We start from the raw sequence: 22,564 nt of genomic DNA, 5'->3' as shown, positions 1-22,564 counted from the left end.
ACCAAAACAAAACAGACATTCTGACATGGACCGCACATTTCAAATCTATAAACACTTTGGAAAACACAGTGTTCTTGTATAAATATGAAAAGTGAAGGACATCAGAGCCTTGATGCAGCAGTTTAGAGGGGAAACTGTGTCATGTCCTCCTAATCCTATTCCCCCCTTTCTCTTTCCAATGATTGTATGTCATTTATAACTTTTTCCTTAAAAAAGGCCAAAAAAATATATATATATATATATATATATTATACAACAAAAAATACAACACTACATGTCCTCACTGCAAGGAAGTAACTTCACTCAGTTAATGTCATTTTTAGGTAATTAAAGTCAATGCATATCGTCATTAATCGGTTGTGGATAATGAAAAAAAAAAATTTAACAAAAATAAAAGCATTATATGGCCCATCTATTGCAATTAATCATTACATTTGGCATTGTACCAAAGATTTTCTGCAGCAGTTCATTTCTGCTACAAAATCAGTTGTATCGCCATCTACAGTGTACTGAAGGTACTATATCTTGTCTGTTTTGCCACTGTTCAACCAAACTTGTCAACAAAGCCATTTTACAGGTTTGCGAGTACATACACAGATAGTTGCTGGTGCTTCATATATGAGATGAGGACATGGCTGCAGCTAAAACCAGAAAGTTGAGTGCAAGTAGGCTGTGACTGTTTAATTTTACCATTATTTTATCTATCCGTTATACTGGAGACCTGTAAAGGATATTGATTGACTTGAGAACTTGAGCTTAACTGAGACTTCAGTAGTTGAGACTGTTGTGTCAGCCTTGATATATTGCAATATTGAGGTGTTCAGTTTTATTTTGATTTAGGTCGTTCTCCTCACTCATTCACTGTTTCTTGTTTTTCCACTAGCATGTCTCTTAGGAGGACTACTGCATCTTTGAGCTTACATTCAGTACGAGTAAAATGCTTAAATTCTGTTAAAATCAGATACATAAAGACATTTACTCAAGATGTACAGGGATTGGCGACTTGTCCTGTAACTTGTAATGAAATCATTTCCACTGTAAGATATTTGTATTTTTAATCAAGTATGTAATATGCATGTCGTAATCTTTACACCTCTGGAATGTAATTTGTTTTACAAGTCACCTGTAAAAATGGCCTCCCAGTCTTACCAGCTGAAAAGTGCCCAAAACCAGTAAAACAGGTTAGGCTGGAATACAGCAAACCAGTTTAGGCTGTTTTAATCTTTAATCTTTTAATTTTACAATTCAAAGCTTTAATGAATTCAACCTAAGGAAACTGTATTCAGGGTCTCTTTTCCCTCTCTCTCTCTCACGAGAGCTATCAGAGCACATACAGCAGTCACTTCTCATTTTCCTTGATCTTAATGGATGGCAGGAAGAGAAAAGGCAATAGGACATGGACCCAGTCAGCCATTCCCCTTTAATTCTCTCACCCCAAACTTTTTAACATTGCCCTCTTAAGAGTCGGCTGCTGACAACATTGATTTGATTTCTTGTCTCAGCTGTCTAATGCACTTGATTCTATTCTCCAAATTGACAGAGGCATCTATTTTCAGCGCTTCGTCCATCTGGAGAATTACAGGGAGAGATGGGGGAAAACAGGATGGGATTGTGCTGATATGAGCATTTGTTCTAAATTACTGAGCTTGTTCATAAAACAGACAGAGAGAGAAAGAGACAGAGAGACAGAAAGAGTCTCAAGGAAAAACAACAACAGCAACATTACAAGGAAAGGAAAGGAAAGCAAGGAAAAAACAACAACAGCAAAATTACAAAAGAAACTTAAAAAGATTAGTGCAGACAAAAATTTTAATTCAGTCATTATTTACTCACTCTAATGTCATGTCATTCCAAAGCGACTTTGGGTTCCAAAAGACTCTCTTCAGTGGAACTCAAAATGAGAAATCTTAAAACATGCAAACTTTTCAAAAAGTCTCAAAAAGGATGCTACAGCCATACAATAGCTTTGTGAGATGAAAAAAAGAAAATAGTCTTTATTTACTGAAAGACTTGGCATCCACATTAGCTCTATAGTGTGGCCATGAGAGATTTTTTCTTTGACTCTGATCGTTTCAATGAACTGGTTGATCCAATTTATAAATAAATTAACTGCCTGAATGAATAAGCCTGATTTCTGATTTATTTAGCAAGAATGATCATTCAATTGATTTAAAAGTAAATACATTTCTATAGAAAAATTATTTGTCTAGTACTATTTCAGATAGTTCTTTTGAATGTTCTACACATAGAAGAATCCTGAAAACAATAAAATAAATAAAATAAAAATACATTACGCTTTCCACAAAAATATTAAATATTTTTGGGGGTTTTTTTGCAAACAAAATCAGCATATTATAATGATTTCTGAAGGATCATGTAACACTGAAGACTGGAGTAATGGCTGTTGAAAATGTAGCTTTGCCATAACGGGAATTAATTACATTTTAAAATAATAAAAAAATATATAAATGATATAAATGGTAATAATAGTTCACAATATAACAGATATAAATGCAGCCCTGGTGAGCATTAGAAATGTCTTTAAAAAAACATTAAAACAGTTTTACAGACTGCAAACTTTTAAACACTAACACTTAAAACGCTAATGATTCTTTTGCAAATCTAGCCAATCCTTTTCTCAAGTTCGTGATCCTGTTTTGGAAAAATATAAGTGAATAACATCTGTTTGTCACAAAGCTATTGTATGGCTTCATGAGAATTGGGATATAGTGCACAAGTCGGACCTATAGTGCACATTTATGGTGCTTTTGCATCATTTTTGAAGCTCTCACTTTAACAATTCCTTTAAGAAATGATGCAAGCTTTAGAAGCACCCTTACTGTGCATCAACCACTTTTCTCTTATTTCACTCCTCACAGCACCATCCTGCTATCTCAGGCACGAAAGAAGAAGAAAAAAAAGCCCAAATAGGTGACAGAACAGTGTGATATATGACTTGGACTCGTGGAAGTTAATTAAATAGCTTGGGCAGTTACTAAAGTGAGATGGGAGAAGGAGAGAGAGACTACGGAAGAGAAAGGGGGAGTAAGAAAGCTAGACACCTCGACATGGCGGCACTAATTTGAATGAGAGGGAGGGGGGATCGGTGAGCATGGATAATCTAAATATGTTCAAGGTGCTCGTGGAATTACAATAACACTGCAATTATACTGGACAGTGAATTAGGTTTGTAGACAGAGAAAGATGGAGACAGATGAGTGTAAAACAGGAAGATGAAGAACAGAGAGGAAAATCAAGCTCAGGAACAAGGAAAGGAGAAAGATCTGAAGTTAGGAATTGTTTGGATGAGGCAATTACTGAGGACATGAACCACTTACATCTGACCAGACTGTACTGAAGTCACATCTACCACTTAAACAGAAGATTTAATGAAACACATTATATGAGATGTGAACATTAGACACCTTCAGAGCTCTTTATAAAAAAGTACAGTACATGCTCTACCAGTAATAATGCTTCTGTGATGAAGAAAACGTATTTGAACGCTTTGGGATTTACTGGGAATTCTGCACAAATTGCTCATAAAATTTGACTTGATCTTCAACTAAAGTCTCTAACACACTACCAGACTGAAACATGTTGCTGTTTGAGGTTTTAAAGTGTTCGTTAATTACTGAATGAACAGAAATTGAAAATTATGCTATAAATTACTCAACTTGCTTCATGTTGTTCCAAACCCATGTTGTTAATCTTCAATATCAAAATCAAATCAAATCACTTTTATTGTCACATCACCACAGCACATGTGCCTTCGTGAGTGAAATTCTTGAGAGCGTGCTCCAGACACTGCAGAAACAATTTACATATAGACATTACCATACATACGTACAGACTTATACAGATGACAATGTGTAATATACACATACATATACTCAGTACACACAGTGTACTATTAGACAGACATACAGTTACCGATACACATTATACACAGTATGTAGTACACATTCTACGTTATATACACACAGTAATATGCGAAGATGCAGCAGATTATATATAAACCGGATGTGCAAATGTCATGGATGTGCATTGGATGGTATCCAGTGCTGGCAAAAAGATTGTTGTATTTGTGCAGTAGTGTACTGGTAGTCCAGTTTGAACTGTATGGAATTAAAGTGCAGTGCGTGGTATATTGTAAAGTGGGAGTGTGCTGTAGGGTGTATTAATTTCGACTGTTCATTAGCCTGATAGCCTGAGGAAAAAAGCTATCCCTCAGTCGGCTAGTGCGGGATCGGATGCTGCGGAGACGTCTTCCTGAGGGCAGCAGAGAGAGCAGTCTGTGGGACGGGTGGCTGGAGTCATTGATGATCCTCCGGGCTTTCTTTATACACCGCCTGGTGTAGATGTCCTGGAGGGAGGGAAGCTCACCTCCAACAATGTGACGGGCAGTTCGCTTTGCGGTTGCCAGCAGTGCTGTTTCCAAACCAGGCGGTGATGCAGCCGGTCAGGATGCTCTCCACAGTGCAGGTGTAGAATGATCTGAGGATGCTGGGGCTCATTCCAAACTTCCTCAGCCGTCTCAGGAAGAAGAGGCGTTGGTGTGTCTTCTTCAGCACTGCATCTGTGTGAGCGGACCATGTGAGATCCTCAGTGATGTGAACACCGAGGAATTTGAAGCTGTTTACTCGCTCCACAGGTGTCATGTCGATGGTGATGGGTGTGTGTTCTCTGCTCTGTCTCCTGAAATCCACCACCAGCTCCTTGGTCTTGTCGATGTTGAGTGAGAGGTGGTTCTCTTGACACCATTTAGTCAGGGTTCTCACCTCCTCTCTGTAGGCCGTCTCATCGTTGTCAGTGATCAGGCCTATCACCGTTGTGTCGTCAGCATATTTGACGATGACGTTGGAGCTGTGTGTTGCTGTACAGTCATGTGTGTACAGGGAGTACAGGAGTGGGCTGAAGACGCAGCCCTGAGGAGCACCAGTGTTGAGGGTCAGCGGGGATGAAGTGTTGTTGCCCATTCTGACCACCTGACATCTGCCTGTCAGGAAGTCCAGGATCCAGCTGCACAGAGATCCGTTTAGTCCCAGAGTCTGGAGCTTCTCAACCAGTGTGGCAGGCACTATAGTATTGAATGCTGAGCTGTAGTCCACAAACAGCATTCTCACATAGGTGTTCTTATTTTCCAGGTGGGAGAGAGCAGTGTGCAGGGTGAAGGCAATAGCATCGTCTGTGGAACGGTTTCTGCGATATGCAAATTGTAGGGGATCCAGTGAGTCAGGCAGCACAGAGCAGATGTAGTCTCTGATTAGTTTCTCAAAGCACTTGCTGAAGATGGGTGTCAGAGCAATGGGCCTCCAGTCATTCAAGCATGTGATTTTATTTTTCTTTGGAATGGGCACAATGGTGGATTTTTTGAAGCATGCGGGAACCACAGACAGAGAGAGGGAAAGGTTAAAAATGTCTGTGAAAACCCCGGCCAGTTGGAATGCGCATGCTCGGAGCACACGGCCTGGGATGCCATCGGGACCCACAGCCTTGCGGATGTTCACCCGTCGGAAGGATCGGGTTACATCTGCGACAGAAAAGGAAAGTGCGCTCGCCTCTTCTGCTACAGCCGCGGGAGCGCGCTCTGTGTGGGCGGTGTTGTGAGCCTCGAAACGAGCATAAAACTGATTAAGTTCGTCCGGTACAGAGGCGGCAATGTTCACAGTAGCTGGTTTATTCCCTCTGAAATCTGTGATGTTATTGATACCCTGCCACATGCTTCTTGCGTTGTTGGATTTTAATTGTTCTTCAACTTTGTTTTTGTATTGTCGTTTGGCAGCTTTGATTGATTTCCTGAGATCGTAACTGGCTTGTTTGTGATCGTCAGAGTTTCCGGATTTAAAGGCAGATGTACGCGCTGACAAGGCTGCTCGGACATCGCTGTTAATCCACGGTTTTTGGTTGGGGTAGATGCGGATTGTTTTTGTCGGTACTACATCCTCTACACACTTCCTGATGAAACACGTTACAGTATCTGAGTACGCCTCTATGTCGTCATCAGACGCTGCCCGGAACATGTCCCAGTCCACGTGATCAAAACAGTCCTGTAGTATAGCGTCTGATTGGTCCGACCAGCATTGAATTGTCCTGAGGGCGGGTGCTTCTCGTTTCAGTTTCTGCCTATAAGCAGGCAGGAGCAGAACGGAAGAGTGATCCGATTTGCCGAAAGGTGGGCGGGGGAGCGATTTGTAGGCGTCCCGGAATGGAGAGTAGCAGTGATCAAGTACACGATCACCACGCGTGTTGATGGTGATGTGTTGAAAGTATTTTGGAGCTATTGTTCTGAAGTTGGCTTTGTTGAAGTCCCCCGTAACAATAAACGCCGAGTCTGGGTACGCGGTTTCCTGCTCGCTTATATTCCCATACAGTTCCTTGAGTGCCTGGTCTGTGTTGGCTTGAGGGGGAATGTAAACAGCTGTGATTATGATCGCTGTAAATTCCCTCGGTAGCCAGAATGGTCGACACAGAAGCATATGAAATTCCAGATCAGGGGAGCAGGAGGATTTAATAGAGTGTAGGTTCCTTTCATCACACCACGAGTTGTTGATAAAGAAACAGACGCCCCCGCCTCTGCTTTTCCCTGTGAGCTCTTTCGTTCTGTCCGAGCGGTGCACGGAGAACCCCGTAAGCTCGATGGCTGAGTCTGGAACCACTGCAGACATCCAGGTTTCTGTGAGGCAAATAATGCAGCAGTCCCTTGTTTCCCGTTGGTATGAGATGCGTGCCCGCAGTTCACAGAGTTTGTTGTCCAGTGACTGAACGTTAGCCAACAAAATAGTTGGGAGAGGAGGTCGGAGGGGACGGCGTCTGAGTCTGACAAGGACGCCGGCTCTCTTCCCCCTTTTCCGGCGGCGTTTCCTCGGTCGCGATCGTGCGGCCCAGACAAAGGGCTCTGATGCGGTGTCTGTAAACAAGGCGCCGGCGTTCAGGAACTCAAAGTCCGGTTTGCGTTGCGCGACGAAGGAACCAATGTTTAAAAGCGTGTGTCTATCGTAGACAGTTATACTGACAACATCTAACACGTGAAACAACAAAATAACAAATAAAACATAAGAAACATAAGAAAAACTGCAGAGTTTTCTTGGAGCTCGCAACACGGCTGCCATGCTCGGCGCCATCTTGGTCCACTTGGTCCAATATGCAAATCAGGATGTTTTTAATGATACCTGGTAGATTTATTTTTCCTCATCTAAGAGTCCATGCAACCAAAACTTTCAAAAAGTTAATAAAAAAACATCCTAGTAAGTGATTTAATCTAAGTCTTCTGAAGAGACACAATTGCTCCATATTATGAACAGATTGGATGTAGACTTTTAGTCACATATAAACTTTATTCAATGCAAATACATCACATCAAATATAGTCAGTTGCAGCTCAAACTTGTTTGCTTAATGCTCATGAACAAACTTCACTGGTTCTTGCAGAGGATCAAACATGCTTGTGTAACACGTCAGAACAAACCTCATTGGGTCTTGATTTATGATTATGTGAATAAAGGACTAGATTAAATCTGTTCATCATTTAAAGCATTTGTGTCTTTTCTGAATACTTTGATTAAACTGCTTGATTCATATGGATTATGTTTTTAACACAAGTTTTCTTTTTTGAGGAATATCTCAGGTATTATTAAAAATACCTTAATTTGTGTTTTGAAGATGATTGAAAGTTTTATGGGTTTGGAATGACATGGCGTGAGTAAATTATGACAGAAATTAAATTTTTGGGTCAACTATGCTTGTACATCTGCAACTAGCCTGCGACAGGAAGTAATCAGATGTGCACATAAGCAAGAGAGCGTCAAACACCAACAAACTGCGAGAGAATAAAAAACAATTTCAAGTAAATTGTTGACGTGCTGCCAATAATCAACTCACGTGTTTGGTAAGTCTACTATGTGTGATGAATAATCCGGTAATTGATGCACATAGCATGGGATGAGTTGCCAGAAATGCTCACCAAAATGCCAGAAAACAAGAAACTGTGAATTTTAAATGCTCAAAGAAATGAGCTACAGTAGTGCTCTTGGCATAAACCACAATAATAGACAAACACAGTCTGTTTATACAAATTACACACAAATAATCATGCATTTTCATGTTTTTACTAAACGCACCAGATGTTGCTGCCAAAGATCAATTAGTTATTACGCTACCATTCAAAAGCTTGGTGTCAGTAAGATAATGTTTTTGAAAAGAGTCTTTTATATTCACCAAATCCATATTTATTTGATGAAAAATACAGTAAAACAGTAATATTGTGAAATAATATCACAATTTAAAATAATGTTTTCAATTTTAATATATTTTAAAATGTAATTCATTCCTGCATGGTGAAGATACATTTTCAGCGGTGATTACTCCAGTTTTCAGTGTCACATGGTCCTTCAGAAATCATTGCTGAAAAGAGTTGTGCTGCTTTGTTTGTATGTTGTTGTTGGTTGGTTGCTTAAAGGCACAATTTTATTTTTTTTCTTCAGATCTCTTTAAGAAATAGAAAGTTTAATTTAGTTTAATTTTATTTGTTTTGTTTTTTTAATAGATTTTTGTAACAATTTACTGTCTCTTGATCTCTTGAATTCATTCTTGCTGAGAAATTCAAGGGTTTACATACATTTTCCACAATGCATATGATTTTTTTAAAAAAGTGTGTTCAGTAAATACAAAACATATAATTTCATGTTTAATAGTTCGTGTTTTTTTTTTTAAGAATATTGGTTGTAATCTTGGTAAATTTGGTAAATCTTCAGTTTCTTGCTTATGGGAAACTGTAACTTTCTTTGTCCATCTGTGACAGTCCTGGCTTAACATCCACATATATTTCCCTATATACAGTACAATTTCATATACTCACCTCTCCTTCTGAAGACTCTAAAGTGAGATCTTTCCTACAAGAAGCTTTGAATTCCCCTACTCCTGCATTGACTTCAACTCCTTTTGGAGCCTCCAGTGTCAGTGTCCTCGTCGGGGACTCTAGCCTGTTAGAAGAAGACAGACTTTTATGAAGTCATGACCACAAATCAATGTTTTTAGTGCACACACAGCTTTCAATGAAACAAATAATAGTAAAATTCTCTCTCATAGGTTGCAAATGTCTGATTCATTCTAATGAGTCTGTTCAGATGATTCACACTATTCAAAAAATGAATGAATGATTTGAGTCCTTACATGCAATTTTATGTCTTCATCTTGAAGAAAAATGCTGCTCCTCATCTCTATTCGCTGTTAACTAAATTAGGGTGTATTTTATTTTATTACTTTTTTTTTTTTTTTTTAAGTTGTAAGTTTGAAGTTTAAATGCTTTCAGCTGTCATAGCAGTTCAGTTCATTCATTTAAAACCCATTGTTTTTGTGCCAGATAAAAAACAAAAAAAAACATGTTTAGTTCAGGTCCTCTAATTTGATTGAACAAATTCAAGAGTGCTGATATTTAGTATAACAAAGCTGGAACATTTCACTTTCCCAAACAATACAGACTAATTATGGGCTTCACATTCAAGCTCTATTTAGTGCTATATGAGACTTGTGAGAGACAAATGATGTGCAGATTGTAAAGAGGGAGAGCATGGTTAGAAGAAAATAATCAATCTGAGATCTGTCGAATGAGATAACTGAATGAACTGTCCACTTCTGAATGTCCACCATCTTAAAAACACTCACATTACTTGGAGTTGGAGTGTAGTTTCTCCTAAGCAAAGCAAGATATTAAATGAGACAAAATGTAGAACGCAACTTGATTTTATCAATCTGGACTGAATCATGAAAAGTGAGTGTTACGTAGCAGAATGAAGCCAGTTGGAATTAATTAATTGCCATTTGCTGACTATTTGGTTACTGATACATTATTATGTCAATAATATGCTGTTCTGGCACTCTAGAAAAAGGGAATTCTTAAACTTAAAACAGCTGTGCTGCTTGATATTGTTGTGGATATGATGATTTTTCTTCAGGATTCTTTGATTTACTGAAAGTTCAAAGGAACAGAATTTCTTTGAAATGGAAATCTTTAACATTATACATGTCTAAACTGTCACTTTTGATCAATTTAATGCATACTTTCTGAATATAAATATTAATTTCTTAAAAAAAAAAATATATATATATACTGTAACAGAGTTCGTAGGTCGGGAAGAAGGAGGCGGGAACCGGCAAACATTTAAGAATTTAATAACAACATAAACAAACACAAAAGTAAAGCGGCAGCCCCTCACGGACGACTGCCGCACACAAAACACAAAATAAAATCCAGGCCTGGTCCTCTCTCCTCTTCCACTGTCATCACTCCTCCTTTTATCCTTCCGGAGCTCCTCCGTGGGACTCGAGACCGGTGAGTGTCGCAGGTGTCGCTCATTATCATTAACCCCACCGGCCTCGTTCCGCTCCCACGGCTCTCGGCCCCGCCCCACTCACCACATACCCCCATCGCCCCTCGCAGGCCGGGGGGGTACCCTCGAGACTGCGCTCTACCCCCCCCCTTCCTGGGGGGGACCCGTCAGGGCGGCCGCGGCGTACCTGGGGGTACGGACAGACGAGGCGAGAGAAAAGGAGACGGAAGGATGAGGAGTGACAGAGACGAGAGAGGGGAGAGAAAAAAAAAAAAATTCGGTCCGGTTCCCGGACACACTGCTGGTTGGTCCTCAACCAGCTGAGAGGCTCTCACTCGCGGTGCCATGCGATGGTACTGGACCTCTTTGGTGGACGGCTCGACACTCTGCCTCCTAGCGGACGGCGATGGCTCCTCCGGTCGAGGGCAGCCGGCAGCGAGTCCCCCACTCCCTGCTCCTCCCCAACATGGCGGATGGCAGCAGGCTACGGCCACATGGCGAATGGCGCCGACTCCTCCGCTCCCTCTCGGACGGCAGCCCCCCTCCTTGACCCAGGAGCACGGCAGCGAGCCTTCCGTCCCACCTGTTGTTCCATCGCTCCAGCACCACCTCCAGCACCACTCAGCAGCGAGGGCTCTCTCACAGCGTGTCCCTCCTTCCTCCCGGGTTTCGGCACCAATGTAACAAAGTTCGTAGATTCGGGAAGAAGGAGGCAGGAACCGGCAAACATTTAAAGATTTAATAACCAAAATAAACAAATGTAAAAGTACAGCGGCAGCCCCTCACGGATGACTGCCGCACACAAAACACAAAATAAAATCCAGGCCTGGTCCTCTCTCGTCTTCCACTGTCGTCACTCCTCCTTTTATCCTTCCGGAGCTCCTCCGTGGGACTCGAGACCGGTGAGTGTCACAGGTGTCGCTCATTATCATTAACTCCACCGGCTTCGCTCCGTTCCCACGGCTCTCGGCCCCGCCCCACTCACCACATATACTGATCTCAAACTTTTGTATGGTACTGTATTCCTTTAAAGCATACACACACACACACACACACACACACACACACACACACACACATATATATATATATATATAGTATAACCCTTTTTTCTTGAACACACTAATGCATTTGTAGCATCAAAGCACAATATCCATCAGTGTCAAGGTGAGCTGACTGAAAACAGAATAGCAGTCCCTATATAATTAATGACACCACAGATATGAATATATTGACTTAATGGTTCCCTGTTTTTTACTATTTTCATTCCTTCCTTGTTCTGTCTTGCTCTATCTGTAAGATCCCCTGTCTTCTGAAAAGAAAAACTCAATCAAAACATTGATTTTCTGTTTCAGCATGCTCCAAAGCAATTCAGCAGCAAAACAAAATATCTTAAGTGTTCAGAGAGTGGACTTGAGTTTATATGGAAGATAAGAGAGGCCTGCTTTAGTCTCTTATCTGCCTTATTTATTATTCCACCAGCGAATTCACCCATTCAAACATACATCTTGACCTTTTCTGCCACTCTGACAAATTTATTAAGTCATATGAAAAGCAATAAATAAATATAATTCAAATTTTACACTTACATCACGTATATACTCCTTTGGCTTCTTCTTGCTAACAAACGTTTGTTCAAAATACATTTATGAAGTGGTGCTCTGACTAGCAGTTTTCAGGTTTACTAAGCTAAAAGTCCAAGGGCGTTTCAGAAAAGCGTAAGAATTCAGTGAATGTTACTGGGATAAATATATAATGAATCCGCTAGATTCACATTGTGAAGCTGTAGCTCAATAGGACACCATTCGCAGCAAGAATAAAATTGTGTGCATGTATGCCGTATGAATACATATGTAGAGTTCTGAAGCATCTGAGGTTGAAATCAGATTACAATCTTACGATTTGAAAATCTTATGCTACTCTAAAGTTGCCTTTTATACGTTGACTCTGGCTGTCACAACATGTCAGGCAAATTCTATGATGTGCTTTTGACGTGACTAAGATGTGTAAATAGCTGCAAGTTCAAGCTAGGAGTCTTTGTAGTTTGTCATATTAAAGCCTGAAAATTTGTGATTTCAACTCTAGATCAGTAAGTAAACATAATGAGGATGCCGTTTCTTTGATAAAAGACTTAAAACGTTGAAGTATTAGTAACTCTTACACACAATATTGATACACATACACTCTCAAAAATAAGTTACAAAGCTGTCACAAAAGCAACCAAGCTAAAAAGTAAAACTTTGTACTTTATTTACCCTTAAATGGTGCATAGTGGTACCTTAGAGTCATATCTGCATCTTTTAAGTACATATTAGTACCTAATTTCTACAAACGTGTACTTGTTGAAAGGGTATTGTGTACTTTATGAATTTATGAATTTTCTGATAGTGTATACAATTAAATTAAAATTAAATTAAATTATTATTATTTTTAAATAATAATAAAAAAACACTTTTTTAAAAAAAAGTTTATTGATTTTTTTAACAATACATTGTTTCCTACTTTCACAAACCTTTCTACAATAAGCCACCAAATTATATTTTCTCCTCTCATGAGTTTTGTGCTCTTCGTCTTATCATTTATCACTATGTCTCCAACATGCTCATGGTTACAGAAGCTGGGTACTGACTTTTGACTTTTGAGAATAAGACCAATGACGACATTAAGCAGCTCAATATCAACTGCTAACCTTTGACTTCATGTTCCTCTCTGAGTATTTACTTTTGGTTGCAGCCTTTCAGATTGATGAATGACACTGTACCATGGGTAGATGAACATCAGCCAAAGCCAAAGATGAGAAAAGCGTTGCATTTGACATTTTCAAGCCTCCCTGAGTTTTAAAGTTCCTCTCTGTGAGCTTCTCGCTTACTGGGCTCCATGATGTTATATAGGATAAAACCAAGGGGATTCTTAGAAACTCATTTAGAAAGTTCTAAAAGTTGTTCTAGTTAGTTTTGGCGAAGCAAAGAGAGACATATTAGGACCTCACTGCTTTACATAAAACTATTATCATCACAATCGTTTCATCACAGAAACTTTAAGTGCATACATCTGAAGCACAACACTGCAGATAATGGCGCCAGAAATAAGGCTTTCAAGAAAGTTCACTGGAGCTCTTGACCCTCTGAGTGGGTTTCCTTTAGAGCTCGCTGAGCTCTTGGCCCAATGGCTCATTTCCTGTCCACAACATTCCCTGACAAATCCTCGAATCGGTCAAAAATGACTTTTTGCAGCCTCCCTGTCTGGTGTGGAAAATGTAGCTGGGGAAATTGTGGCTGGCAGCAAGATCCTGTGAGAAAACGTAAAGCAATTTCATGCCCATGCGCATCCATTGCTGATAATTTAATCGATAGTGATAGAACTGGGGGACCGCCATGGTCAGAGAGGGAAGTAGGAATAAGGTAGGCCCACTGGGTCTCTAAAGCACTGCTGTGGCGAGGAAGGAGGTTACAGGAATAAAGGAATGATATTGTATCTCATTTCACTCCTGTCGAAGAATATCATTCACTCGAGTGAGACCATGTGTCTTGGGAAGTCACCACATAAGGGCCGCTTCAAAACAAGACGTTAGAGTAAAACTAAAACAGAAAAGAGTGGACAGATAGAGCTAGAGAGCAATTTACAATAATATTCACAAAAAAAATAAAAAATAATTGTGACATATAGTGACAATATATAGTCATATTATGGCATCATTCATACAGTTTATACTAAATGACCAAATGTATTTTTTTTTTCTTTATTTAAAAATAAAATTAAATAAACAAGGTGTAAACCTAAAAAATTGAGGGTCAGAAAAATTTGTAAATGTTTTTAAGATGCTCACCAGTAATATTTGAAATATTATTACAATTTAAAAATATTTTACAATTTAAATTAATCGTATAGGCTATTTTATAATTTTCATCAGCCATTACCTCTGACTTCAGTCTCGCAAGATGTTTCAGAAATATGTTGATTTGATCCTCAATAATATTTTTTTCTTATTATAAATGTTGAAAACAGTTGTGCTTATTTTTTATGTATTTTTTGTGAAAACTGTGGTATTTTTCATTATTTTGTATTTACTGCCATTTTTGAAGACAGTTTTGAAGACACATTTTTCAGACAGACAGGTAGACAGCTAGACAGACAGATGGATAAACAGACAGACAGGTAGACAGGTAGACAGATAGACAGACAGACAGACAGACAGACAGATAGACAGATAGACAGATAGATAGATAGATAGATAGATAGATAGATAGATAGATAGATAGATAGATAGATAGATAGATAGATAGATAGATAGATAGATAGATAGATAGATAGATAGATAGAACATCAAAATAAATCAAATTATCAAACAATCTAAAAATATATATCTGGAACATTGGGATCAAGAAAGTAAATTACAACTCTATCGAACTATAAAATTAAAATATGAATTAGAAGAATATCTCCAGAGTGTCAAAGACAGAAAGCAGAGACAGATCCTGACCAAGTACACGCTTAGTGAGCACAGACCAGCCATTGAGACCGGCAGACACAAAAAGAGCTGGTTACCCAAAGAGCAAAGAGTGTGCACTCACTGTGAGACAGGAGAGATCGAGACAGAGACACACTTCCTACTTCACTGTTACCAATTTAAATCAATCAGAGACATATACATCAACAAATTCACAAACATCATAAAGAACTTTACAGCCATAACTGAAGAGGAACAAATAAAGATAATACTAGGAGTGGGACAGACAGCAGCACTGTCTGCGAGATACATGTGGATTTGCCACAGCCTGAGAGACAGCAGGTGAACGTGTGTAATGCGGGTAATGTGTGTATCATGTCTGACCTCAGTGTGTTTCCCTACTGTCTACCACAGTTACCCTCAGCCTGTGTGTGTTTATATGTTAAACACTGTGGTATGAAATGTTCACACAAGTTCTTATATGTTACACTGTTTATTTAAGTTTATATTGTTATAATGTTTTTATTCTATTATTGTGATATTTTCATTGTTATTATATTTCTCTATATATATTTCAAGCTTTGGCAATATTGTATTTTTTTACAGTCATGCCAATAAAGCAATACTGAATTGAATTGAAAATTGACAGACAGACAGGCAGACAGACAGACAGACAGACAGACAGACAGACAGACAGACAGACAGACAGACAGACAGATAGATAGATATGTAAGAGTCCTTCTTTCAATGATATGATGTACCTAGGTGACTTTCATTCTGTGGAAATGACAGATGACAACAAGGGCAGTTTACTAAATGACTCAAGATACATAAAGGTCACCACCACAGATCGATACGTCGCCGAAACATCATAAATCCTCAGGTTCAAAATCATCTAAAAATTAAGTTGATGCTCTTATGGAAAGAAAGAATGTACTTCACTCATCCATACTGACAGTACTAGGAATGGGCAGAGAGGTACAGCACTATAGATGCCAGAGTAATCCCTGTGTGATAAGATAATCAATGGATTTGAAGGTCAAGCCGAGGGGTGGATGCTCTCAATGTCTGTATGAGTGGAAGGTAATTTAATGTGGATTTGAGAGGGCTGTGTTGCCAGGATCACATCTAAAATGAATCTCAAGTATAATCATGCATTACCTATGCAGCTGACACTCGTAGAAGTCTGTACTATGATAATTGAAGCACCTCAGTAGTATCTCTTCAAGCCTTCCAACTCTCAAGTCAATCAAATTTAATTTCCAGGCACGATCATGCCCAATCAGTCACTCAGGGGCTCAGGGTCGCAGCTGCACTTTTGTCATGATTTAGAACCATCTTGCTCTACCCAAATTTTAACCGCAACCATTATGAGAAAAGCAAAGAAAAAAATATATATATATCGAATGAGAACTCAAGAGCTGGAAAAGCCAGGTATGAAACGATTCTTGTCAGATGCTTGAAAGATGAGTCTAAGTGTGGCATTTAGCTGAAAAGATGGAGAGAGATAAGAATCCATGTTTAATGTCCCTGACTGGGGTCCACTGGCTGGCATACAATCTTCACGATGATATATAAATATATAAAAAGTTGTGCGGTATTTGGGGGAAAAGACAAAAAAAAAAAATCCCTTTAAATCCCTTGCTCTTGGTTAGAGACTCTTAGAATAGTCTTTTTTGGTTGGCTTACAATAATAGAGCTCTGATAGTGAGGGGGAAAAAGAAAACATTAAAAGGGAGTTTAAATATCTTTTGAAAAACAGACGATACAAAAAAAATAGCTAATATCAATCTGTGATTGTTCACGTGAACAAATGTTCACTTTGTATTGCTAAAACATTGTGAGACAATAAAGACTCACTGGACGAATGATAGCCATTGTGTAATTACTTTATACGGAGAAATGTGGTGCAGCAGTCACAGAAGTAATTAGTATACCAAAATGGTCAAAGTCTATTTTGACTGGCTGTGGAGATTCAGGTGTGCAATAAATCTACCAAAGCCCCTTCAAATCCCCCCTCAACAATCTCCCTTGCTCTTTCATTCTCTCGTCTATAATTATGTTCTGGAGAGGAAAAATGCCTGCTGTCTCATCTGGATTAAGCCTCACACAACTGTATTCAGTCACACAGTTTGCAAAACAGCTTCTCTTTTAGTCCTGCAGATCAGTTCAGCTTTCACTGGAGCTGGTGTAATTCACAGGCTGGATGGGTGCTTCTTTAACCCTCAGCAACCCAATCACTGATATGCATGACAGATTATAAATATAGTGATATATATATATATATATATCCCTGCAAAATTTCACCACTTACCAGATACAGTTTTTCTAAATGGTCTCAAATTTATGCTTCAAAATGTTTAAAATATCAGGTATTGTACAGGGAATTTCCCACAATGCATATGCTGTAAAAATAATAAACATTATTTAGTTGCTTTATATAAATGTTGCAATTCTGCTACGATGGGTCTCTGAGGTTAAGAAGGACTAGTTAGCAGATCGAGTAGAAGGGATTGGAATCTTAACAAAATAAAATATGTTTTTTTAATATTTACAAGTGTTAGTCAGCAGATGTTAACCACAGTAAGTGGTGGCTTTACTGGAATTAAACCTCAGTAAGTTTTAATCTACTGGCATGCTCCTGCATATTAGCATGGCTTTGGTAATAATAAACTTGTACAGGTTAAATGGTACAAAAACAGTAAATAAAATAAAATAAAATGAAAAAAAATAAAATAATGTTTTTATGTTTTTATTTTTAGTTTGTAACTTTAGTTAATATACAGTATTATACAGTATCCAGTAATATACAGTATAGGCTCTGCCCCTTATTCCACAAGTTACACAGTTTTTTATGTGGCAAATATTGTCAAAATCATGACTATTTAATTAATAAGCTTACTGAATAGATTAAACAATAAAAAAGATTAGTCAACTAAGATAAAATAAATATTTATTGAAAATTATGAAATAATTAATTGTATTATTCAAATGCAATTATGCTATGCTAGGTCACTAATTATGCTTGGGTTAATAAGGATACTAGTTAGCAGACTAAGTAGCAGATGTTAGTGGAGACATTTTACTCTCTGTAGGATTACAATCTTGACCTTTACTCATTTCCCTACCACTCTAATCAAAAGCTGTAAATGTAATTTGTCTCTAAACACTCCAACCAAGAGACTAATCTCCCTAGGCAACATTTTAGGCATCACTGGCGCCCTTCCGATGGAAAGGCTGCTCCAAACAGTAAGCAGTAAATGCACCATAGCATGTATTTGTTGCTGATAAGGCAATCCCAGAATGCACTGTCATAAACTCTGAGAAAATTATCACCCATAGAAATTACTGTTTTAAATAAAGCTATATTTTATTTAGTGTAAAAATATTGATAGAAAATAACCATCTAATTAAAAATGTGGCCATTTTATTCCATCTGATATTTGTGTGTCATGCATTTATTTGTACAGAGTCGTTTGCTCAGCAGCATGATTATTGGAATCGACTGTGTGTGTTAACTGCTGTATGTACCGTGTGTTTCACAGCCAGAGTGCTACTTGTGTTCTGCCTGTGTGAATACCTGCCCATGAAGATATATCAAAAGCATGACTTTGTAATAAGAAACTTGTTAACTGGATAGGTTAAATTGTACTAAGTAGGTTTTTAAAAAAAGCATAATAAAAATGCTATTCTATGGGCATGATCCTACTTTTTTTTTCATGCATTTAATAATTGTAAACTTACTGGATTGATTAATTGGTCCAAAAACAGAGATGAGATGAGATGAGATGAGTATATTTTTATAATATTAATAATATTATATTATTTATTTTTAATTAATTACTTAATTTATTCATTTATTTACTTTGTAACTTGGGTCAAAATCAATAATTTCAGTTTATTCTCTGCTATTTATTTAACTGATTACAGTGTTCATGTGGCAAATGGCAAAATTATGGCTGTCATAATAAGAAATTTACTGGATTAAATTAATAATAATAAAACATTAATAAAAATGCCAATCTTTTGGCATGATCCTGCATTTTGTCATTCATTTTATAGTAATAAGCACACTGGATGGATTAACTGTAATTGATAGATTAGATTATAAAATAAAAATAAAAAAATAAAAAAAGAGATACATATACTGCCGTGCAGAGGCAAAAGACCGTAACTTCGATTTTGGTCAAAAAAGAGTTATTGATATTTTTGGGACATTCAAGACATCCTTTATCATGTGCATACGTATCTCGAGTGAATTTTGTTGTTTTTCTGAGAAAACAATGGGTCGTCTTAACCGTAACTTAAAAAAGCCCCGCAGAAACCAAGGCAGAACACCGTATAACATCAGTTATGGCTCTATTCACTTTGTTTAGCCGCACGTCAATATGAATTTACGGTGCCGGCTTGGAGTTATAAGGTGTTCTCCCTTTGTTTACTGACCAGTCTAATCTAACCATATACAGAAAATACATTTGTAGAAAGAGAGACATTTTACAAGTGTTGAAAATTGCATTCTTTCTGTGTAACAAACCAGCAAAATGAGCATTATTAATTTCTAAAATCAATTAGTTCTAAAATTTCTGAAGTCCTTTCAAATGTATTTCACAAATAAAAAGATGTCAAATTCAGGTCTTTTCTTAAGACAGTTAAAAAAAATAATAAAAAAATATTAATTTGATATATATATATATATATATATATATATATATATATATATATATATATATATTAACAAATGTGCCACTCAAATGTTCCATGCACACTTACCACTGACTTTGGTACAGCAAATCTGTTTGCTGTGAAACCCAGCAAATGACTGATACTTGCTCAACTATTCATAACATAGCCATATTTTGTTTCTGTAGTCTTTTTTTAAAATTTCACAGTCTTGTCTTATTTGGAAGCATTAAAAAAAAGACACACAATGTTGATTTGCCACAGATCTTATGATCCTTCACACTGTTTTTTATTTTATTTTTGATACTGAGATGCTAGTCTGGAGTTCTGACAAATTAGATTTTTTTTATTATATATATATATATATATATATGTATGTATATAAACTTTTAAAACTATTTCAATAGTTATTAATTATTTAAAGGAATTATTCACATGGAATGACTCAAGGGAGAATAAATAGCAGAATTTTTAAGTTAACTTTTCCTTTAATTAAATCTGTGTGCTGCTGCTTGAATAATTCAACCTAATATAATATTTACAGTAACCACTAGAATTAGTAAATCAAAAAAAAAAAAATTAGCGTTGGCCTGTTTTATTTTAACACATATTTTGTAGATAACAGAGTAGCATCCAAATCACTGAGACAAAGCAACAGTGTTAAAATGTCTCAACATTGTTGGAACGCTATTCCAATCAGCTGCTACTAGCTTTCCATCTTTCATTCTTCTTGGCACATTTCTGGTCATTTGCCTTCATTTGTTTAGTTCGGTGCTTCCCTCTCAGCACTGAGATTTGAACTTGCCTCGGGCTCTCATTAATTAAACAGCAAATCTCAGACAAAGAAACATTACCACCATTTGAGATGGCTTGGATGGCCTCCATTTTCTCCTCTCATGCTCTCCACCGCCCCACAGCCCTCTCTTTTCAGACCTTTGTGTAGTCACTGTCAGCTCAGTTGGTGTTGATGAAGGGCATGGACCAAGTTTAAGTAGACTGTAATAGCCTCGCTGTTGTTTTTCACCTCCCTTGCCCAACAGTAGGGTTTGGTCGTGCTGCTAATAGCCTAGCGAAGGGAGGGTAGGGTGAGAACAGAGTCTTGCCATTAGTGAACAGTTAACTCTGCCAGCTAATGCAGGGTATAATACGATGAAAATTGATCCAGCTGCTCTAGAGCGGTCTTAGATGAGACCACACTCATCTAAAGCCACAGCGCACACCTCAGAAAGAAACTGTTGATTTATTTTCCCTGTCAGTTTCACTAATATGTTTTTTTGTCACAGAAAACACCTTTTTTACAACCGCAAGCTGTCAAGTTCACTTTTAAATTCATGAGGGAGTCTGTTTCAGTTGTTTGTTTGGTCTGTACAGTGCTAAATTATTCAGACAAATTATACTTCAAAAAAAAAAAAACCTTAATAAAAAGGGCCATTTGCAAAAATGACTATAGTCATCAAATTATTATTATTATTAGGATTGTTTTTTTTTTTTATTAAAGCTTCTGTCTGAAAGATTTTAACAAGCAAGCACCGCATCTTTGTATGAAAGAAAAGCGTTGTGTCATGACTGCACAACTGCCAGTCGTTCGGATCAATACTGGTGGGCTGCAGCTGAGAGCCACATCTTGAGGGCAGCACATCAAACGTCTCCAGCCCTTTTGTTTTGCAGTAATTATTCCATCCAGTGAAGCATCTTTATTTGACTGTGAGCAGACATTATACAACTTTGAGCAGCTAGAATATTTACTTAGTTTCTGATTCATTGTTGTCTGGGCAAATGTACCACATATAACACTGTAATGAGGGGAATAAAGGGCAGAACCTGAACTACAATTATGGATACTGACCCAAGTTACAAAAAAAAAAAAAAAAAAACTATATATATATATATATATGCCCTACAAAGGCAGAAGACCTTAACTCGCTAGAGTGTGAAACTGAGAAAAATGACTTTAAAGTTTTTTATTTGTCCATTAAACATCTCCGGCGACGTTTGTCGCCATGGATTGATTTTATCTGGTTACAAGATAGGATATGTATTTCATTGCGAACTGATACTGATTTTATGATGCTACGGCATCCTAGTACACACGTGTCCAACTAGAAGCGGCAGCCTGGAGAATGAGCTGCATTATAAAAAGGAAAAAACAATAATAATCAAAAAAATCTTTAAAGGGAGAAAATATATTTAGAAAAATGGCCCTCCAAATTGTTTTGTTAGTAACATTCTTATAAATATATTCTTTTGTGTTTTGCAGAAGAAAGAAATACATGCAGCTTTGGAACAACACGAAGGTGAAAAACTGATTTCGGGGTGATCTACCCCATTAAAGAAAGAAATGACAAATTCCCAGATAAATTATCATTACTAAAAAATGCATTAAGCTCTAGTAACACATAAATATTGTATCTTAACAATTAGAACTACTTAACCAGACATTCACTCAAAGTAGCATGGATCAGGTATCATTTGTTATTAGCAGCAAATCACTTAAGAGAGTTTATAAATAATTGAAAATAACTTTCTACATTCTTTAACATTGACTTCAACACTAAGTTACATTTCATTTCTTTGCCATTTAACTGAAGCTTTTATCTAAAGACCAAAAAAAAAGACCACCCGCAGGTAAAGTGAACCGCCTGGGGGGAAAAATAGTGATTGTTCATGAATCTTTATCAGTTTGTATCTACAAAAATTTTATTTATTTATTTGCCTGCCTTGAGTTCACTGCGCTCCCACTGAGATCCTAAAATCTGTGTGTGAGGGGAGTCTCTGCAAAATACATACGACAAATCCGTTTTTAACACGCACACACACAAAAGCTTCCACTTAAAAAAATGTATTAGCTTATCAAAAGTCTCCATTCTTAAGTGTTACTTTGAAGGTGGTCTGTTCAACTCTTGCTGAGGAACCTGTGAGACAGTATATCAACAGAATGCAATTGAACTCACGGTGAGACCATATCATAAGACATTAGGCTTTAATAGACTCCATTAAGTCATTACATGTTCCATTTACTTTAACTGCGTAATTCTGAACTCCAAGAGGAACAGAGAGACGAAAGAAGGTGAGGTATGAGGGAGTCAGAAACCAGACAAACATTTGTTTAC

General features: G+C 37.6%; 1 protein-coding gene across 1 annotated transcript in view; it reads right to left on the bottom strand.

Moving 5' to 3' along the window:
- Positions 1-22,564, bottom strand: part of LOC306873368 (zeta-sarcoglycan-like) — a gene marked incomplete at both ends in the record, with an annotated part of 328,143 nt that overhangs the window by 10,801 nt on the left and 294,778 nt on the right. The window contains one exon of the mRNA XM_079422618.1: positions 8,857-8,980. Coding sequence (XP_079278744.1) covers positions 8,857-8,980 — 124 coding nt within the window. The remainder of the gene's footprint in view (positions 1-8,856; positions 8,981-22,564) is intronic.

Source organism: Barbus barbus, assembly GCF_936440315.1.
Source record: "Barbus barbus genome assembly, chromosome: 8".
NCBI classification, from domain to species: domain Eukaryota; kingdom Metazoa; phylum Chordata; class Actinopteri; order Cypriniformes; family Cyprinidae; genus Barbus; species Barbus barbus.
Note: the sequence above shows the minus strand (reverse complement) of the source record. Positions and strands in the feature narration are given on the sequence as shown.